This window comes from Trachemys scripta, chromosome 11 (genome assembly GCF_013100865.1).
Source record: "Trachemys scripta elegans isolate TJP31775 chromosome 11, CAS_Tse_1.0, whole genome shotgun sequence".
In the NCBI taxonomy this organism is placed as follows: Eukaryota; Metazoa; Chordata; order Testudines; family Emydidae; genus Trachemys; species Trachemys scripta.
In genome coordinates, this window is record NC_048308.1 from 54142591 (window position 1) to 54162824 (window position 20234).

At 44.0% G+C, this 20234-nt stretch overlaps 1 protein-coding gene across 5 annotated transcripts; it reads left to right on the plus strand.

The window, feature by feature from the left end:
• The first annotated feature begins 7506 nt into the window (after positions 1–7506).
• LOC117885059 lies at positions 7507–17884 on the plus strand. Of its 5 annotated transcripts, none has more exons than XM_034786161.1 (4): positions 7507–7833; positions 10488–10665; positions 13949–14806; positions 15595–15730. In XM_034786161.1, the coding sequence occupies exons 3-4, from the start codon at positions 13991–13993 to the stop codon at positions 15664–15666; spliced, it is 888 nt and encodes a 295-aa protein (XP_034642052.1). In that variant the 5' UTR covers positions 7507–7833; positions 10488–10665; positions 13949–13990; the 3' UTR covers positions 15667–15730. The 5 variants fall into 5 exon arrangements, with proteins under 5 accessions (XP_034642052.1, XP_034642049.1, XP_034642051.1 ...); XM_034786158.1 differs by adding an exon at positions 17512–17884 and having other exon boundaries at positions 7509–7833; positions 13949–16052; XM_034786157.1 differs by having other exon boundaries at positions 7510–7833; positions 13949–16378.
• The last annotated feature ends 2350 nt before the right edge of the window (positions 17885–20234 follow it).

Genomic DNA, 20234 nt, shown 5'->3' on the forward strand with positions numbered 1-20234 from the left:
GCCACAGAAAGGATTATTTGTTGAGTCTCTTGGGGATCCAGGTCAGGAGATCAAGATAGACAAGAATTCAGTGCAGCAGGAGTTTAATGTGTGTAACTGTGATAGTTCTCGAGGTACCCAGGACTGTTAGTCACCTTGTTACCCTCCTTCCTTCAGCGAGAGAGTCTTGCTTATGCTTAACTTGTCAGCTTCCTGACACCTCCAGTCTTTTAGACCTCAAGTCCTTATGATAGATCAGGTTGTCTTTTTGTTGTTCATTATGGTTACTCATCGTATACCTTCTTTTATAATATTTCCTTTACTCAAAATACATAAACAGAAAATAATCAGCTGTAACAATTCTATCTGTTTCCAATCTTCTTACTTCAGTGCTTGGAACATGATCCTTAGCTAACCAGCAAACTGTGGATAAATCCTGCCATGACTATGCCACTGTGATAGTTCTCAAGGTACTCAGGACTGTGAGTCACCTTGTTACCCTACTGCCTCTAGTGAGAGAGGGGCTTGCTTGTGCTTTAGTGGAAGTCAGCTCCCTGATGCCTCCAGTCTGCTAATCACCCAAACAATCTCCTCTAGGCTATGCCAGCCCTTCCTTTGCCTTGCAGGTTAACAATAGGTATACTCCGGTACTTTGAAACATTCCCTTGTGGTGGCCAGCCCATTATCCACTGAACACTCACAGTAATACCAGGTCTGCTGTCCCTAAAGGAACAGTATACACACCTGCTTGAATGATTCAACTCGGGATCAGCTACTTGTATAACGCCACAGCACTAAGATATATTTATAGTTAAAACATAAGTTTTATTGTCAATTATCAAAATTTAAGAGATAGCGAGTAAGAATAATGGAAACAAGAGGTTACATATAAAACAAAAGTATAACACATTTTCTAAAGACTAAACTTAACAGGTTAACCTTTAGTCTAAATACATTTAGCTCACCCCAAATGTCCTTTGCAGCGTTTTCAACAAAGCCTGGTTCAGAGCCCATTTTCATGAAAATAAACGCACTGTCCATTTACTTCCTAGATGCAGGGATAAAGGTGTCTCCTTTTGCCTTCTCCTTATATCCCCCAAAGTTCATTGTTTGTTCCCAGAATCAGGTTGACCCCTTGTGGTTTATTTTCCGGTTTGCTGACTCCCTGTTGATTTTGTATGTAAATAGGGCTTCCATTGTGTTGGTTTACAATGCTTAATTTAAATGCAGCCCAAAAGAGACAGGTGAAAAAACATATTTCTCTGGCAGAAGTCTGTTTGTCAATTCTGCCTTGACACAGACTTCAGGAACATATTTTCAGCATGCATACATAACTCCTTACATAGTGTCAGTACATACATTTCACAACAATATTAATGACCAATATCATCCTGGCTTTCTGTTAAGACCTCACGTGATATTCTCTGGTGAACCAGAATGTACATACCAACATCAGGATATTCTTGTTACCCCCTTGACAATTGGCACTGAGGAGTTTGCGGGTGACAGTAACCAATTGGAGTCATTGTCACGTAATGGTGTTCCCCATAATGATTAGTGTGCAGTGTCTTTCCTTCTCTTGCATCTCAAGCTTGGCTTCTAATGTCTGTTGTGCTGCAGAGTTAACATCAGCAGCAAGGTTATAAGTATAGCCGGTCAGGAATTTTCTGACAATTTTGTTGTTGTTGTTTTTGGAAAATGCTAATTAGTCAAAACTAAATGTTTCACAGACATGTTTCAGTGTTGATGAACTTCTGCTAATAGACAAAAAAGGTCCAATGGGATCCTGCCTGGGCAGGGTTCAGTTAGAAACTTGCCTGGTTTCCTGCCACCTCATCCGGCAGGCTGCTGAGGAGCCCAGATTTCTACGGTCCATGACTCCAGGGCATCGCCACCATGTGGACAGTGTAAGGACTGGTGCTCCCAGGGTCCATGGCTCTGGGGTGGCCCTGCCACACTGACTGCCCCAAGGCAGGGAATCCCAGGCTTCTAGGCTCACAGCTCCATAGCAGGGAGCTTGGAAGCTCTGAGATCTCTGGCTTGAGACCCTGACATATAGCTAGGAGCCTGCTAAAAGTTTCTAGGCACTCTGTTCCTGGGGGGAGACTCCTGTGATTCCAGTGGACTTCCTGGGCCACCCCTGACTTCCTGGGAGCAATCCAGAGAATCCCCCGGAGTTGAGGCAGTGTGAGAAGACCCTAGAAATCGGGGAAGGACTAATCAAATGGAAATCTTTCAATATTTCCTAAAATAAAATTTTTTTGAATTTCCTTTCCACAGGCAATTTTGAAATTTCTAGTTTTCTTTCTTATTTGGAGTCAACACATTTTCAAAATGATGGAATTTCCTGTGGAACAAAAATTCAGAGTCTTGACCATCTCTAGTTACAAATAGTTGCTCTGACTATACATCCTCCAGCATAACAGAGAAATAAGGCATATTTCAATAGTTGAAGAAGACATGACTCCCAGGAACACTTCTAATAATTAACTTCAGAATAGGCCATCTCCTGTAAACTAGAAAACCTAGCCCCAATTTTGTGTTGTGACTGAGTTTGGTGCAGTCTGAGGGTGGGAGGCAAGGCTTTCATCCTTCCTCCCCCACAGATTCTGGAAGCAGCAAAGGACTGTTTCCCAGGACCACTCTAACTTATGGCTGCCTACCATGGCCCCTTCTCTGACACATTCTTTCCTTCCTTTTGTGATATCCCCATCATGCTCCACCAGCTCTATGCCTCCCTCCACCCCACATCAGGGAGATTCTCAGGTAGTTATTTCTACTGGGTTTATGACTCCTGTATCCCAGTGGAGTTGTCACACAGTAGCCTTATGTAACCCTGAAGAAGGCCTCACATTTTTAAATGTAGTTATAAGAAAAAAAATCTGCATGTATGTGTGAGTCTCAGAAGGGCAAGACAGAGAAGGCACTAGGCAACTGATCCTGTTTACTAATATACCCAATGCCAGCCTTGAAAAAAGTTATACCTGCATGTAACAGGGTGAGCTATCCCCGTTACTGTCAGTGGGAACCTGGGGTCAACCCACCCTGTTCCAAGGCCTGGCCATTTAAGAACAGCTGCTCAGGAAGGAATAATGGAACCAAGCTGATAATGGGGGACACGTGCCAGTAGAATCACCACCTCCTGAGCATGATAAAGCACTGCTTTTTAGATAGAGGGGGAGCTGAGACTCAGGAGAGAACTGGAGGAAGGGGTGTCCTGGGGTAAAACAGAATGGGGAAGTGGGAGGAGCTTGCTAGAAATGAAGTTTCTGGAAGGAGGATTATGGTCCCCCTGCCTTGAGGGAGAAGTTTGAGACCAGGACTGGGGGTAAGGAAGAGAGCTGGGAGAGAATCCAGAGCGAGTAGAACAGTGAGTGGAGACTTCAGAGTTTGGTGCTTTATAAAAGAGAAGCAGGGCCACCAGGAAGGCTTGTAGTATAGGAAGAGGCCCTGGGTGAGAGAAGCAGAATAGACTGTGGTTATTAGAGGGGTTTCCAGGCCTGGGACTCTATAGAAGAGGGTGGCCACAGGTTCCTCCTATATTGCTACCCTGTGATGATGTGTAGTGACCCCTGTAGATAAGGAGAATATAGGACTGATTAGAGCCTGGGAGGGAAGTGCTGGAAATGAGGTGAAGATGAAGGAAAAGACAGTCCCTCAGGCAGGAAGAATCTTGCCTGCCAAGATGGGGGTGGAAGACTTGTTTGTATTTGACCTTGAAAGGGGTTGATTTTTGTGATTTAGCTGGAGGACTAAGTCACCAAAGCACCCAAATTATGCTGAAGGCCAAGATGATCATCTCAGATGAGGGGAAACTGAAGCAGGGTTAGTGCATTGCCCTGTGAGGTGTTGTGCTCTGGGACTGCATTCTACAACACTGCAGAACAGGTACAGCTGGAGGGTATGTGCTGTGACCCCAAGTGTATTAACTTGCAATAAATCCCTGAAGTTTGTTTTGAGGGAAGCCAATTGAATCTGAATGGAGAAAGAGATAGTCAGTTTAAGGCAAGGAGCCAAATCTATGTCTGCTTGCTCTTATGTTTTGTTGCAGAGCCATTGGCCATTATGTTTGAAAACTCATGGCGATCGGGGGAGGTCCCGGATGACTGGAAAAAGGCTAATGTAGTGCTCACCTTTAAAAAAGGGAAGGAGGAGGATCCAGGGAATTACACGCCAGTCAGCTTCACTTCAGTCCCTGGAAAAATCTCGGAGCAGGTCCTCAATGAATCAATTCTGATGCACTTAGAGGAGAGGAAAGTGATCAGGAACAGTCAGCATGGATTCACCAAGGGCAAGTCATGCCTGACTAACCTAATTGCCTTCTATGATGAAATAACTGGCTCTGTGGATGAGGGGAAAGCAGAGGACGTGTTATTCCTTGACTTTAGCAAAGCTTTTGATACAGTCTCCCACAGTATTCTTGCTGGCAAGTTAAAGAAATATGGGCTGGATGAATGGACTGTAAGGTGGATAGAAAGCTGGCTAGATCATCGGGCTCAATGGGTAGTGATCAATGGCTCCATGTTTAGTTGGCAGCCAGTATCAAGCGGAGTGCCCCAAGGGTCGGTCCTGGGGCCAGTTTTGTTCAATATCTTCATTAATAATCTGGAGGATGGTGTGGACTGCACCCTCAGCAAGTTTGCAGATGACACTAAACTGGGAGGAGTGGTAGATATGCTGGAGGGTAGGGATAGGATACACAAGGACCTAGACAAATTAAAGGATTGGGCCAAAAGAAACCTGATGGGGTTCAACAAGGACAAGTGCAGAGTCCTGCACTTAGGACAGAAGAATCCCATGCACTGTTACAGACTAGGGACCGAATGGCTAGGAAGCAGTTCTGCAGAAAAGGGGTTACAGTGGACGAGAAGCTGGATATGAGTCAACAGTGTGCCCTTGTTGCCAAGAAGGCTAACAGCATTTTGGGCTGTATAAGTAGGGGCATTGCCAGCAGATCGAGGGACGTGATCATTCCCCTCTATTCGACATTGGTGAAGCCTCATCTGGAGTACAGTGTCCAGTTTTGGGCCCCACACTACAAAAAGGATGTGGAAAAATTGGAAAGAGTCCAGCGGAGGGCAACAAAATGATTAGGGGGCTGGAGCAGATGACTTATGAGGAGAGGCTGAGGGAACTGGGATTGTTTAGTCTGCAGAAGAGAAGAAAGATGGGGGATTTGATAGCTGCTTTCAACTACCTGAAAGGGGGTTCCAAAGAGGATGGATCTAGACTGTTCTCAGTGGTCGCAGATGACAGAACGAGGAATAATGGTCTCAAGTTGCAGTGGGGGAGGTTGGATATTAGGAAAAACTTTTTCACTAGGAGGGTGGTGAAGCACTGGAATGGGTTCCCTAGGGAGGTGGTGGAATCTCCTTCCTTAGAGGTTTTTAAGGTCAGGCTTGACGAAGCCCTGGCTGGGATGATTTAGTTGGGGATTGGTCCTGCTTTGAGCAGGGTGTTGGACTAGATGACCTCCTGAGGTCCCTTCCAACCCTGATATTCTATGATTCTATGAAGGTGTACATGGTGCTTTACAAAAGATGGCAACAACTGCCCAAAACCAGGTTATAGAAATGCAAAGTCCTAATAACTTCTGGGGTATTAAATTGTGAGTAAAACCAGGGGTGATGAGAGGGGAGGAAAGTGGGGACAATTGTACCTGAGCTCAGGGCCCCACTACCAAAAGTCTGTAACTGGGGTGAAATAGGAAAGGGTGGGGCTTCAAGTTCTCTTTCAACAGGCCTGCCTAGAACTTACAGTTGTGGATCAAGACACCGCTGTTTGGTGCTGTACAAACATATAGCAGAGAGAGTTCCTGTCCTGAAGAGCTCACAATCTAGACCAACAAGATTAGTGGATGAAACAAACAAATTGGTCAGAGTGGGGGAAAGGGAGAATAGGGTAACAGTGATGTAGAGCATATTTAGTGTAGGCTAGCTGCACACAGTATAGCAGCCTCTCCAGCCATTATCAGAATTGAATCTAAAGGAGGGTCGGGGGTGGCTTTAAAAACATTTTTGGGGTGTCTGTGCTAGGCATTTGGGTTAGTATGAGAGAAAACAGGTGTTTGAGGGAGAAGTGGACAAGTCAGTGAAGGCTTTTTGTTCTATGTCTTTAAAGGTGACTTGCCGAGCAAAAATGAGACTTATAATGGAGATCCAAAAACTTAAAAACAAAACTAGGCTTTTTTTTCTCTCTTATTTTTTTTAAGAAGTCTTTTTACAGGATGTGGATTGAGAGCTCTGTAAGGCCTCGCCTACACTACAAAGGGTTTGCTGGTATTTTTATACTGGCAACACCCCTAATGAAGATGCAGCTTATTCAGGCAAGAGTTATTTTTTACTGATATGGCTTGCACCAGTTCCCCAAATGAAATTTTGCTGGTATAACTGTCTGCTGTAGGCTTTTTTCTGGTATGAAAATGTTGTAAAGAATCACACCTCCACCTGACATTATTATACCAGTAAAAGTTCATAGTGTAGATCTCATCTGAGACCCCACTCCTGTGATGTCTTAATCGTGTGCTTAACTCTTACACAATGTGAGTAGTTCCATTGACTTCAGTGGGAGTACTCAAAAGTGCACAAAATTAAATGTGTGCATAAATCTGTGCATGATCGGGCCTAAATCCTTAGCAATCTTTAACAGACATAAAATTTCTTGCATGAGAAATTATAAGATGTCTGAGTTTAAAAGATCTTCTCATAAAGAAATGAGCCTGAATAAAAAACTCTTCCAGCTGCAACTTCACTTCTATAGTGCCTCAATCTCATAATTATCCAGTAATCTATAATTTTCAAGAAAAAACAGTGGAGTAAACTCCTAATGTAAAAATCAACCAGAAAAGCACGTCTGAAATAAAAAACAACTCTTCAGGCCTCTTTTATATATTATAAAGAAGCATGAAAGGAGACGAACTCATAAAGATAATGGCTGATCTAATTTGCTTTCTCCTCCCTTGGATTCCTAGCAAATTGCAGAGAGCTGACAACCTAACTTTCTACATGCCCAAGTTGCTGTGTATGCCTTTTGGATGACAGAATCTCTATAATCTGCTCAGATGTTGAAGATTCCCTGACATGTTTTGAAATTCCACCTATTTTCTCCGGCAACCTTGTTGGATAAAATCGTTCCTTGCCTCGCATCCTGCAGTTGTGAAGCATGTTAGCTGATGCTCTCCTCATCAGAAGTAGCTGCATTTCACAGTTCCTTATTTATGCATGAAGGCCTTGAACCTACATCAGGATTTGTGAGCAGCACAGACTTCAACTCTTGCATAGGACTCTATCTAGGCATAGGCAGTTGTGATAGTGGATACAGATGCAGGATAAGGGCCACTATTTGTAAAACACCTTGATATCCTTTGTTGGGGGACAGGTTGCGTTAGAATACTGAGTGAGATTTTATATAAATATTTAACAAATGATTAATATTAATTGCATAATCAATAGATTCCAACTGTTCATACCGGTATGACATTGCAGTTTTTCCCTCCTTCGCCCAGCAGGTGGCGCTGTGAAGGCACACGCTCTCCGTGCGCTGCTTCCTTCAAGCCTGCAGTGAGCGCCTTGGGGCGCCGGGCCCCTACCTCTTTGAACAACAGCCGATTGGGGGGCGTTGCTGTCGATCAGAGAGTCTGGGCGGACATCCAGCCCTGTTGGGACAACGGGCTGTCAGTCAGAAGAACCGGGCGCTGATTGGGCCCTGCCTCTACGGCTTGAGCGGTAGTTGCCCGGGCCAAGGCTTGAGCGGCGATGGGAAGGCGGCGTCCGGAAGCGTTGGTGCCCGGGGCGTGCTGCCTTTGTTTTACCGCCTCCCCCTGAGCCAGGGAGCCGAGCTCAGGGTCCGCTGCGTGTAAGAGGGGCCCAGGCGCGGCAGCGGTGGCGGGGAGGCGGCGGTGTGGGAAGGGCGCAGGCCCCCGGCCTGGCGGTGCGCGGGGGGCTCTTCCCGCGCCCAGAGCCTTGGGCGTGGGGCGGAAAGTGGCGCGCGGAGCCCGGGTGTGCGCGGGGTGAGCTCGCGGAGCCCGAGCTGGCGGGGGTGAGAGGGGGGCCCCAGAGAGAGACCGACTATGGACAGGAGCCAGGAGAGGGATGATCTAGGTACGGAAATGGCTCCCTAGTGCCGGTCCCTGCCTCAGCCTTCAGCGTATTTATCTCACATTTCCACAACACCTGCAGAGGCAGGGAAGGGCAGTTATTCCCATTGTACAGATGGCAAACTGAGGCATAGCGACAGAGGCTTCGTCTACACCTAAACATTAAATTGACCTAACTGCCTTGGTCAGGGCTATGAAAAACTTCACGTCCTGTTGATGTAGTTAGGTTGATCTAACTCCCACTGTAAAAGCAGCTAGATCAAGGGACGAATTTTTCCTTTGATCTGTCATCTCCCTGAGAGGTGGATGAACTAAGTTGATGGAAAAACCCTTCTGTTGATGTAGGATGTGTTTATGCTGCAGCAGTGCCACTATATGATGGTCATACACTGACTTACGGTCACACAGGAAGCATCTGACAGAGTAAGAATTGGACTCCTGGTCTCCAAGTCCAAGAACCCTAGCCACTGAATCACTGTAGTGAAAGCATCTGTAGAGCTATTAGCAGGAATTTCATGCCTCTGCCACCACTTCCTAAAAATATAAATAGATGCAATAATACTTCCAAAACTTACTGTGTATTTTCCATTGAATAGTTCATGTCTATCATCATTTTTCGTTTCACCTGAAAACTTTTCTAATATTCTTGATCAGCGGTTCTCAAACTTTTATACTGGGGGACCCCTTTCACAGAGCAAGTCTCTGAGTGCAGCACCCCCCCTTATAAATTAAAAACACTTTTTTATATTTAACACTATTATAAATGCTGGAGGCTAAGTGAGGTTTAGGGTGGAGGCTGACAGCTCGTGACCCCCCATATAATAACCTCACGACCCCCAGTTTGAGAACCTCAGTTCTTGATACATTTAAATTACATCTGAAATGTAGAGATCTAGCTTTGCTTTCAAATTCTAGATGACCTTCCATCAGTTGAACATAATCCAACTCCATTGCTGTCTACTTTTGAGAGAGTTAATGTTCTCAGCTTCCTTTCTTAGCTTACAATTTCTTATGAAATTTTGCCAATGCTGTATGTATTTTCACAATTAAATACATGATAAAGCTAGTGAGGAGAGACTTCCTTCCATCTTTGCCCCACCAGAGGGGCTCAATGCCCTAACATCCCCATGTACATGCTAGTGAAGCTCACTTTCTATCATTGTCTTGTGACTAAAGCACAGGACTAGGAGAAAGGAAATCTGGGTTTAATTTCCAGCTCTGCCACCAATTTGTATCACCTTGAAACAGAATGGTTAGTGACTTGGCCTATTTCCCTGCCTCACAGAATTGTTATATTGGCTTAACAGTTACGTGTAAAGCTTTCTTGGTTATTTAGATGGATGGCACTCTGAAAGTCGTCTTGTTTATAAAAAAAGCTTTATTATTGCTTTGGCTACCAATGGCGCATCCCATACAGTTGCACTATTCAGCTATCTATAGAACCAGTTGTAAATACAGCATGTTAAAAATGCAATGGTTTTTAAACAGTAATTATCCACTATCACATATGGTCATCTCTGCAAGCTCCAATTAGGAACCACTCTTTGCCCACATAAAATGACTCTGAAAAGTGTTAGATATTGTAAAAGTATTTTTAACTTACAATTAGAAGGTTGAAATGAATCTGTTAACTTTCTAGTCAGTTTTTCCTCTATTGCAAATGTATGCTCTAATTTGGTATTATAGGATTGATTGTGCTGGTGGCTTCTCTTTTTTAAAAGGAAAACCAGGTTTAAATAATATCAAAAAAGTTCTCTGTTGGTCATTAGGACGGTGTGATATAAATGTTTTAATAAAAAAAAAGAAAAGCACCTTTAATGTGGAACTTCCCTACTGGAATAGATCAGTAAAGCCCTGCACAAATACAAAATTTGTATCCGCATCCCATCCATGGATATAAAGCAGATATCTGCAGATTTGTAGGGCTCTAGATACAAAATTTATATTCACATCTGATCTGCGATCTGCAAAAATGGTCTGGGAATATAAATCCACAGATTTGTAGGTCGCTGTGGATCAATCAGGCCAAGACCAAACCTGACAATGTTCAGAGTACAAAGCAAAAAACACATATAATGGGTGAATAGGAGGGAATTAAAATAACTGCTAAAAGTAGCAGAGATAAAGTACAGGATCTTTTACAGACAAATTAATGTGTCTCAATATATATGGGGCTTAGATTTTACTCTTTTTAGGGATTTTTAATGTGACCATCACCTAGATATCAGAGTATATTTACATAAAGTAGAGAGCGAGACTGCATTTCCTGCTCTTTTCCCTTATAATGATGGGCATGTTAGAAATGTCTGACATAGATGGAAAAATATTTTACAGCTTGTTTTATGATTGTTTCTAATTATTGATTCTTGAGATATGTTGCTGAGAGTTAGGTTGGGTTTTTATTTTTTGGTAGATCTTGATATCTTCTGGTAATGAACAGAGGGAGTGTTGCTGATTTCAAAATTTTTCTATGGAGTTGAGTAAGCATTCTACAACAACCGTGATAGAGACACTCCCAGGACACCAAGAGAAATACGGAGAGAAGAGAAAATACTTGGTGGTCAAGAGGAGTACTTGTGAATAAAGAAAAGGTTGGTACCAGAAGAGAAGGAACAGCAGAAAGAAGCTCCTGCTCTGTAAATAACTAAATAAATCAAGTCAGATGCTCTGAAGGCTTAAAATACTCACCCTTTATTTTTTCTTCTGGTCTTCTATGTATTTTATGTTTCATTGGAGTATTTTTACTGTGTTGAAATGTTGTTTCTTTGCACAGATTTCTTGAAACTTTGTTTTATTTATTTAAAAAAGAAAAGAAAATGATGTTGCTGGATTTCATTTTTTGAATATCCCAGGAAACTTTTCTTGGGAGCTGGAAATTAAAAATCAAAGATGTTTACCAACTTCTTTTTTAGATTGATGCAGAAAATAGGATTCTAACCAAGGACATATTGGGATTTTAACTGAATTTAGTGCTCATGAAAGATGGCCATTGACATCCTTGAAGATGTATTCACAAAAAAAGTACATAGGGATGTTTTTGCCTTCATTACCGGCTGTCGCTGGGCCTATGCCTTAGTCTTCAGGATCAGTTTTGGGGTGAGAGTGACGTTTAGTCACTGTGGGCCAGATCCACAAAACGATTTAGATGCTTAAGGCCAACGTTTAAGCACCACTGAGATCCTCAAAATCCCTGCTCACCTGCTGCCTCACTCTAAAGTCCCTAGGTGCTTAAATTTCCCTTGGTAAAGTCCCCTGGTTTTTGCCAGTGAGCACGTGCACAGCCACCTCAGTCTAGGTGTCTGGGCACCTGAGCCCTGGGCAGCGTCCTCAAACTAAGTGTTCCTCTGCCTATCTTGCCTGTAGAGCCTGATCCATGACGTGTTCCTACACAAAAGAGGAGGTGATGGTGGTGCTGCCCCCTTACAATGTTTAGCCCCATGGTTAGAGCATTCACCCAGAATGTAAAAGACCCAGGTTCAATTCTCCCTGAGGTGGAGAAAGGAATTGAATGTGTCTTCCTTTACTTTGTGATTTCCTTAATCACTGGCCCAAGTGGTATTCTGGGACATATAACTCTTTCTCTCCTGTTGAAACTGTTCCACTTTTATAAATAATCAAATATGCTGGACTGGCACCTCGGTGTCTCACATCCCAGGTGAGTGCCAAAGCGACTAACAGCTATAGATCATTCTCACTCTCTTTCTGTTCAAGTGCATATTTAATTACTTATATACAGTGGAACAGCTTCCACAGGATAAATTGAGAGGGGCTCATATCAGATTATGCCGTAGCCAGTGATTAGGGTACTCTCATGGGAGACCCAAGTTCAAATCCTTTCTCCACATCAGGCAGAGGGGGAATTGAACCTGGGTTATCTATATCCTGAGTGAATGGTCTAATCCAGGGGTAGGCAACCTATGGCACGTGTGCCGCCTTTGGCACGCGAGCTGATTTTCAGTGGCACTCACACTGCCTGGGTCCTGGCCACTGGTCTGGGGGGCTCTGCATTTTAATTTAATTTTAAATGAAGCTTCTTAAACATTTAAAAAACCTTATTTACTTTACATACAACAATAATTTAGTTATATATTATAGACTTATAGAAATAGATCTTCTAAAAACATTAAAATGTATTACTGGCACGCGAAACCTTAAATTAGAGTGAATAAATGAAGACTCAGCACACCCGTTCTGAAAGGTTGCCGACCCCTGGTCTAGTCACTGAGTTAAAAATTATTAGGGGAGGTTCTACCACCTTCTCTGTGGCATGTCTTCAAAAAACAAAACAGCGTAGATACCTACCGTAATTCCAGAAAAGAGTTTTTGGCTAAGAATCCTTAGTGGAGATAGACAGTCTAGCTTGGACTTGGGTACCTAAGTGCCTTTGAGTGGTGGTACCTCTCCTCAGCATTTCCTATTGGCTAATTTAGGTTGGTTCCTACTCACTATTCTGGCTTTTGTAATCCCATTGTTAGATGTCCAGCTCTTCCCATGTATTGTATAAGGAGCCTACATGCCTGAGCAAGGCTGTGGGTTGCAAGGTACTTAAAAGTTAGGCACTGAAATGCCCAAGCTCTTTTGTGGATCTAGCCATGTGACCGATTCTGTCTTTGGCCTCTCTACTAAGACTGCACCAAGTGTAATAGTTGCAGTGATGGAACCTGTGATGTAGGCAGCTTTGGACTGAAACCATCAACTAATTTCATAGATCACTAAGCAGCTATCAGGCAGCAATGATTTCCAGTCACCAAGTGCCAGACTTTTAAAGGTATTTAGGTGTCTAAGTGTATCTTTAGACATCTAAATACCTTTAAAAATCTGACCCCAACCAACTTGGAGTTGATTAGAACCAGTGTCCTCAAGAGTTACAGACCCTTACTAGTCACGTGAGCAGTCCATTCTCCTTTTGCTTTGATATTATAGTTTGTATAATACGACCTGTGGACACTTTTTCCCTTTAATGCAGGGTATGCACTTTTGGGGAAGAGTGGGGATTAATATCTTTTATATGGAGAGTATTTTGGTGATATATTGGGTAATATAAGATTGTAAGATGTTGTTAAGCTAGACAGTGATTTTTACTTACGTACAGCTTTCCATCCAAAGATCTCAAAACACTTTAAAAACATTAATTAAGACTCAGAACATCTGCATAGTAGAAAAGTATTGTCACTATAAATGGATAAACCAAAACACAGAGTTGAGGTTAAAATTTTTAAAATGGTGTTTCTACTCTTAGGCACTTAAATCTCTAATTAGGCACAAATTCACAAATGGGCTGACCATCAGAAATGTTGATAATCTTCAAATTCCCCTGAAGTCTGTGAGAGCTTGAGGGCCTCAACACCTTTGAAAATCAGTCCATTTTTATTTTGGTGCCTAATTAGAGATTTAAGTGAGTTGCCGAAGGTCACAAGAAGTCCGGACAGATCTGGGAATAGAACCCAGAATTCCTAATCCCAGTCTTGGGCATTAGGCACAAGACATTTATTAGTAAAATAGCTTGAGGGAACTTGTTAATTATGTCCTATATAACTTTTTTCCCATTTGGGAAGAAGAAAGCATCCTGGAGTTGTAAAATTTGCTGCCTACCAGTTTTGTTAAAGTAACTCTGAACTTTTTGAACTAGCAGTCCATATTCAGATGAAATTTTAACAGGTTTGAATATTTGGACCCTGAGTTATACTTGCATATAGAAATTTTTGTTAAGGTTTAGCAAGCCTTTTCCTTTTGAAGAGTTTGAACTGGTTGTCAGAATTTATTGGTGAAATCCTTTTTTTTTTTTTTTTTAAATCCTCCAATAAGGGATTTCAGATTTTTCATGTTACTTTTATCTTGGGAGATTTATAGTAATTGACTATTTTTATTTTTAAGGAATCTTATGTTCTTGGGGAAGCCCATAACACATGACCAGAGATGGCACCTAAACCACTTGGGAAGTGGGAAAAGTATGGAAAAAGATACTGTCGAGATTGGGAAAGGGAAACTGGATTAAAAGAATGGATTCGAAGTGTACCAGGAGATGACACAAAGGCAGCATGCAAATATTGCGCATGTGAAATCAGAGCCCATCATAGTGATTTGGTTGCACACAGTAAAACCAAAAAGCACAAGAGACATGTTGCTTTATTTTCATGTTCTTCTGATATGAAAAAACATTCATTTGAATTTGAAGTTGAAAACCAAAATTCATTTGACGATGATATCACGCAAGCCAAAATGGATCAATCTGTTAATGTGTGTGCACTGAAACTAGCGGCACACATAGCTTGCCATATGAGCATTTTTACAGTGGATCACCTAGGCTGCATTGTTGGAGGGATAGCAGAGAAGGACATTAGTCTGCATAGAACAAAATGCTCCACACTGATTAGAAATGTCATTGGTCCTACTGTACACGAAGAACTTCTGAGAGACATTGGCAATGGACACTACTCGTTGATCATTGATGAAAGTACAGATGTATCAGCACAAAGGCAACTTTGCTTGATAGTAAGATATTTTAGCAACAAGCTTAAATGTATTGTATCATCCTTTGCAGGGATCATTAACTTGACTAGAAGTGGTACTATCACAGAAGCCCTCTTGACATTTCTAAATGACAACAAGCTGAACATAAAAAAGTGTGTTGGGATTGCTGCTGATGGTTTCAATACAAGCTTATGTGGAAATAAAAATTCATTGCTCAAAAAGTTTTATGAACTCAATCCTTGTGGAGTTTTCATCAAATATGTAAGTTACTCTCTCTATTTGTGCTCTTCAAAAGCCATTGATGTGCTTCCATTGAACATAGAGTATATGGTTTCACGGACATACTTGTGGTTTTCCCATAGCACTTTCCACCAGAAGAGGTACCATGAACTGTATGCTGCCATCAGTGTTGGAGAGAATTTCCTGAAAATACTGCAGCTTACTGAGACAAGATGGCTGTCCATTAGCCCTTGTATTAACAGAGTACTTGATCAGTATGAAACTCTGATGTTGCACTTTCAGTCTATAAGAGACAATGAAAGGGACTACAGTGCTGAGCTTCTCTATCAAATGTATTCTGATCCAGTAAATAGACTCTATCTTGTTTTTCTGCAGCCTCTTATTCAGGAAGCTAATAGGATCAACAAGTTATTTCAATTTGAAACAGTTAATCCAGTTAACCTTATTGCTGAATTAATGCTGTTCTATCAGAATTTGGTGCAAAGAGTCATGAAACCTTGTGTCTTTACAACATGGTCATCCATTGTAAATTATGACATTCACTGTAACAGGAACTACATGCCTCTTTCGGAGGTTAACTTTGGATCAGCGTTCTTGTCTGAATTAATAAATGCAAATCTTTCCTCACATACAGTAGAGACCATCCAAAGCAGATGTCGAGATTGTATCCTTGAGTTTGCTAAGCAAATAAAGCTCCGACTGCCTCCAAATGTCCATCATCTAGAATCTCTCAGTGCTCTGAGCCCTTCAGTTGTTCTAAGTCCTACAAAACCTGAATTCTCAACCCTGTCTTTTTTGTCCTTATGTAGAGGGGATCATATCAAGTTGAAACAGCAATGGAAAAATCTGGATGCTGTCTCATGGACAAACACAGAAGATAGCCAAATAGAACAGTTCTGGATAGAAGTTGCAAAACACACAGATGAAGTTGGTGATAAGGATTTTGTTGAGCTAGGATTATTTGCCCTTGCCCTTCTCACCTTGCCCTTCAGCACTGCAGCTGTGGAGTGTACAATCTCACAAATGAACTTGATAAAAACCAAGTTAAAGAACAGACTGCAGGACAGCCTACTTGAAAATATCTTAAGGATTAGGGCCTATATGCACCGAAATAAGATTTGCTGCAACCAGTTTCAACCATCCAAAGAGATGATATCTTTGTTTAATAATGAGTTTTATGCAATTGCTAATAGCAAGGACACTACAGATGACTCTGAGGAGGATATCTTTTGAAAAGACTCAAGTGAAGAGGATCTCTTTTAAAAAAGTAAGCAAGGATTTTCAAAATGGCTCATTGCAATTGAACTATTTGACTCATGCATTTCAAATTTTGTTCTATCTACAAATCTGTTTTCCCATTCATTTAGTAAGAACTACTTTTCATAGAGGAAGATACATTGCATAAAGCCACACAACCCTTTTTAGAAAAGGATTTTTGAAAAACTAAAGTAAAATTAATGAGGCATGCTCTGGTACAGGGGTCGGCAACCTACGGCACGTGTGCCAAACACCGCATACCGACTTTGAGTGGCACGCTGCTGCCTGCCACGGTCCCAGCCCCACTCAGCCCCCCCGTCCACCGCTCTCCCCTGTGGGGGCAGGAGGCAGAAGCTTGGTTCTCTGGCAGCCAAGCTTCCCTCCTCCCCCACTTCTCCCAGTGTGGTGCTTTCCTGCCCCTCCTCCTCCCTCTCCCTGCTGCCGATCAGCTGATGGCCCTTGCGAGGGGGAGGAGTGGCAGCGTGCTCCCTGCTCCGTCGAGGAAGTAGAGAAGAGGTAGGGTCGGGACCTTGGGGAAGGGGACAGGGCCTATCCCTTCCAGCCCCCTGCCATGAGCTGCTCAGGGCATAGGGCTGGGAGCACCCCAGCCCTCTACCCTGACCCCCCCCTCCGCCCCGGCCCCCCCCCCCACACTCCCAGCCTTCTGCCCTGACCCCTGCACCCCCACACATCCAACCTTCTGCCCTGACCCCCTCCCCCCACACACACCCAGCCCTCTGCCCTGAACCGCCCCCAGGTCTGGGGTCCCGGCTGCCGGCCCCTTGCCAGCTGGCGTCCCGGATGCAGGCCCCGCTCAGCCCACTGCCGGCCTATGTGAACAGAACCCCAGCCTGGCAGCGAGCTGAGCAGGCTGGCAGCATAAGATCAGCATTTTAATTTAATTTTAAATGAAGCTTCTTAAACATTTTGAAACCCTCTTTACTTTACATACAACAATAGTTTAGTTATATAATATAAACTTAGAGAGACCTTCTAAAAAACATTAAAATGTATTACCGGCACGTGAAACCTTAAATTAAAGTGAATAAACGAAGACTTGGCACACCACTTCTGAAAGGCTGCCTACCCCTGCTCTAAAAGTAATTCATTTGGTAGGGGGCACACTTGACTGAAGATGCTGATTAGACAGTGCACCAAAAAAACCCTCCCCATTAGCCTATTAATGTAATACAGTCATGGCATATTTTTATATTGAGTGATACACAACTTAACACTACATTTCTATGCCTCAGTACAATACTCTGGCAGGAGCCATGGCTGGGTGAAGATTAAATAAAACCTGCTTTTTTATATATAAGTTTTGGAGGGCACTACTCTTGAATAATTTGTACTTACAACTCTGTTAAGAGATATTTCTGAGGGCATTTTGTGCCAAAAAAAATCTACACCAAAAAAATTCTGTGCACAATATTTTAAAATTTAAAAACTCTACACATTTTATTTGTCAGATAAATGTGGAGGCTCCGCATGCATAGGCCACTGGCTGCACAGAGGTGGGAGATTATTGTGCAGCTACCCCTTGGGATACGGACTCAGTGGTGAGGCTGCACCCAACCCTGACACAGCGCTAGGACTGGGCCTGCCCTGGACACACCCTAGGGATCTTCCCCTCCATGCCAGGTGCACCAGGTATGGGGAGGCAGGAGCCAAGTGTGGCGGGGCTTAGTGTGGAGGAATCCAGGGGTGTGTTGAAAAGATTCTGTGTGGGGTAACCTGGGTGCAGGCGGCTCAGTGGGGGATCCAAGTGTAGGGGGGAACTGGATGCACAGGGGCTTGTTGGGGAGTTTTGGGTGCAACGGTAATGGGACTCTGCAGGGGGGGGTAGGTAAAGGTGGTTGGGGCTCAGCAGAGGGGGTCGGTGTGGGGAGGATAGAGCTCTGTAGAGGGGTTTGGGTGTGTGGGGCTCAGTGGTGGTCAGATGCTGGGGGAGTGGGGTTCAGTTGGATGGGGATCCAGGTGCAGCTGGTTGGGGTTTTGGTGGGGTGGGGATCTGGGTGTGGGTGGTGCAGGGGGAGTGGGGCTCATTGTGGGGGTTCTGAGTGCAGGGGGTGAGGCTTAGGAGGAGGGTCTGGGTATAGGGGTTCTGGATCCATGGGGGTTAGGCGGATGGGGGAGTAGCTCCCTGTATAGGGAGCCTTCTCCCTGCAGCTGAGGAGCGATGGGCGCAGGAAGCGGGGTGGGGCGCAGTTTGCAGAGGTCCCTGCAATTGGGGGAGAAATCTGGGGGTGGGTCTGACCTGGTCCCAGATGCCATGCAGGGAAAGAGGAAGTCCTGTCCTCCCCGGCCCGGACCGGACTAGCAGCTGAGCCTGGTGCAGGGTTGGAGCCACCAGCCGGGTCTTCCCCAGTCCTGTTCCCTGCCTCACAGTGATTTACCTCTCTGCCAGCTGCCCTGGATACCTGAAACATATTGCTGGGGAGGGTCACATGACTGCTCTTGTGGCTTCCCTTTGCTTTCCCATCAGAAAGTCAGTTTTCTGTGGGGAAGCAAAGAAATCTGCTGGGGATGTAAATTCTGCACATGCACAGTGGCACAGAATTCCCTCAGGAGTAAAGAGAAATCTGAAATTCAAAGTGGCATATTGTACATAAAAAGGCTAAAGATTATTAAAATAATTGTAAGATAGTTGTAATTTCTTAATGGTATTGTCTTGTGCTCTCTTTTGGAACAGGTATTTTTATTAGATGAATTATGTACAAGTATGAATTAATAACTTAAAATAGTCTGGAATTATAACAGTGTAGGATAACACCATAAATATTTTAACTGTTGTAATACCTATTTTGAACCCACTTTTATTAATTTTTAATGTACATTCTAAATTTTTGTAATAAACTGATATAACGTATAATGCAAACTTGTAATTCTGCTGTTATAAACTAAAGTCCTGACTGTGAGAGATGCTAAATGTCCTTAATTCTCAAGGGCATTCAAAATATGGCTCTAGTGAACACTAGCAGTGTAGTTAGTGATGTGTATGAAGACAGCTGGTCACCTCAAAGGAAAATAAATCCATAGGAACTCTTCTAATTTGGTTTTTATTGGCAGAGAATATTTTATAGTTCCCTAACTATGACAGCTTGTGGAACTGGATCTTCTGAATACTATTCCTTACAGTTCCTAGTATATTAACCACTCCTAAACAGAGCCCAGATACCCGGAAACTAGGCCTATATGCAGCTTCTGCTTAGGTATGTAACTTCTCCAAGGTTACAATGCTGACTCTCTAACCCTGAAAGCCCCAGAGTTTAGAGGCAGTGACCTTCCTTTGTACTTCTTGAGTAAAATGCACAAGGTAGTATTACTTGGAGTTCAACACACCATCAGTTCTTCTTAGGAATAATAAATATAAAAACATTATCACAGGCTGGGTCTGTGGGGAGGGAGCAGGGGTCAGGCAGCAAGGGAGCAGAGTCTGTGAGAACAGGAGCACTGGACACCACAGGGCTGGGTCTGGATTGTGTGTGTGGGGGAGAGACTAAGGGCAGGGCCCGTGGAGGGCGCATAGTGTAGTGTGTGAGGCAGGGGGGCATTGTCACCCCAAAATGCAAGCCTCACAGAATTTGCCCCCCCCCCAATACATAGCCCCATTGACTAGATTGGAGCTGCTCCAAAAATATAGAAGTTAAACTATGCCTGGGTGGGGAGGGGGAGCTGGAGATAAGGGGCACGACCTGAGAGGTGGGGAAGCTGGTGACAAGGGAGACGCATTGGAGGGAGCTATAGGGCAGTGAGGGGTGGGTGGAGCACGAGACAAGGGGAGGGGGCTATAGGGCAGGATGTGAGGCGGGGTAGGGGGAGCTGGTGACGAGGGAAGGGGGTTCTAGGGAGGATCTGAAGGGTGGGGGCTACAGGGCAGGATCTGAGGGGTGGGGCCGGGAGCTGGAGACCAAGGGCAAGCCGGAGTGTGGGCTGAGGCGCGGGGAAACGAGACCAGGCGGGGCAGAGTCTGAGGGGAGGCTTGGAGACGAGGCAGGGTCTAGGCGGTGGGGGGAGCTGGAAGGCGGGAACGGGACGGAAGGCTGGTGGGGGGAATTGCCCCGCGCGCTGATGCGCGGGAGCTGGAGGTACACGCCGCAATACCGTGTCTTGCTCCTCGCGACCCCAGGCTGTGTAACTTTAAGGGCTACTGAGTGTCACGGCATTCGGCCAATCAACGGGCTGATTCCAG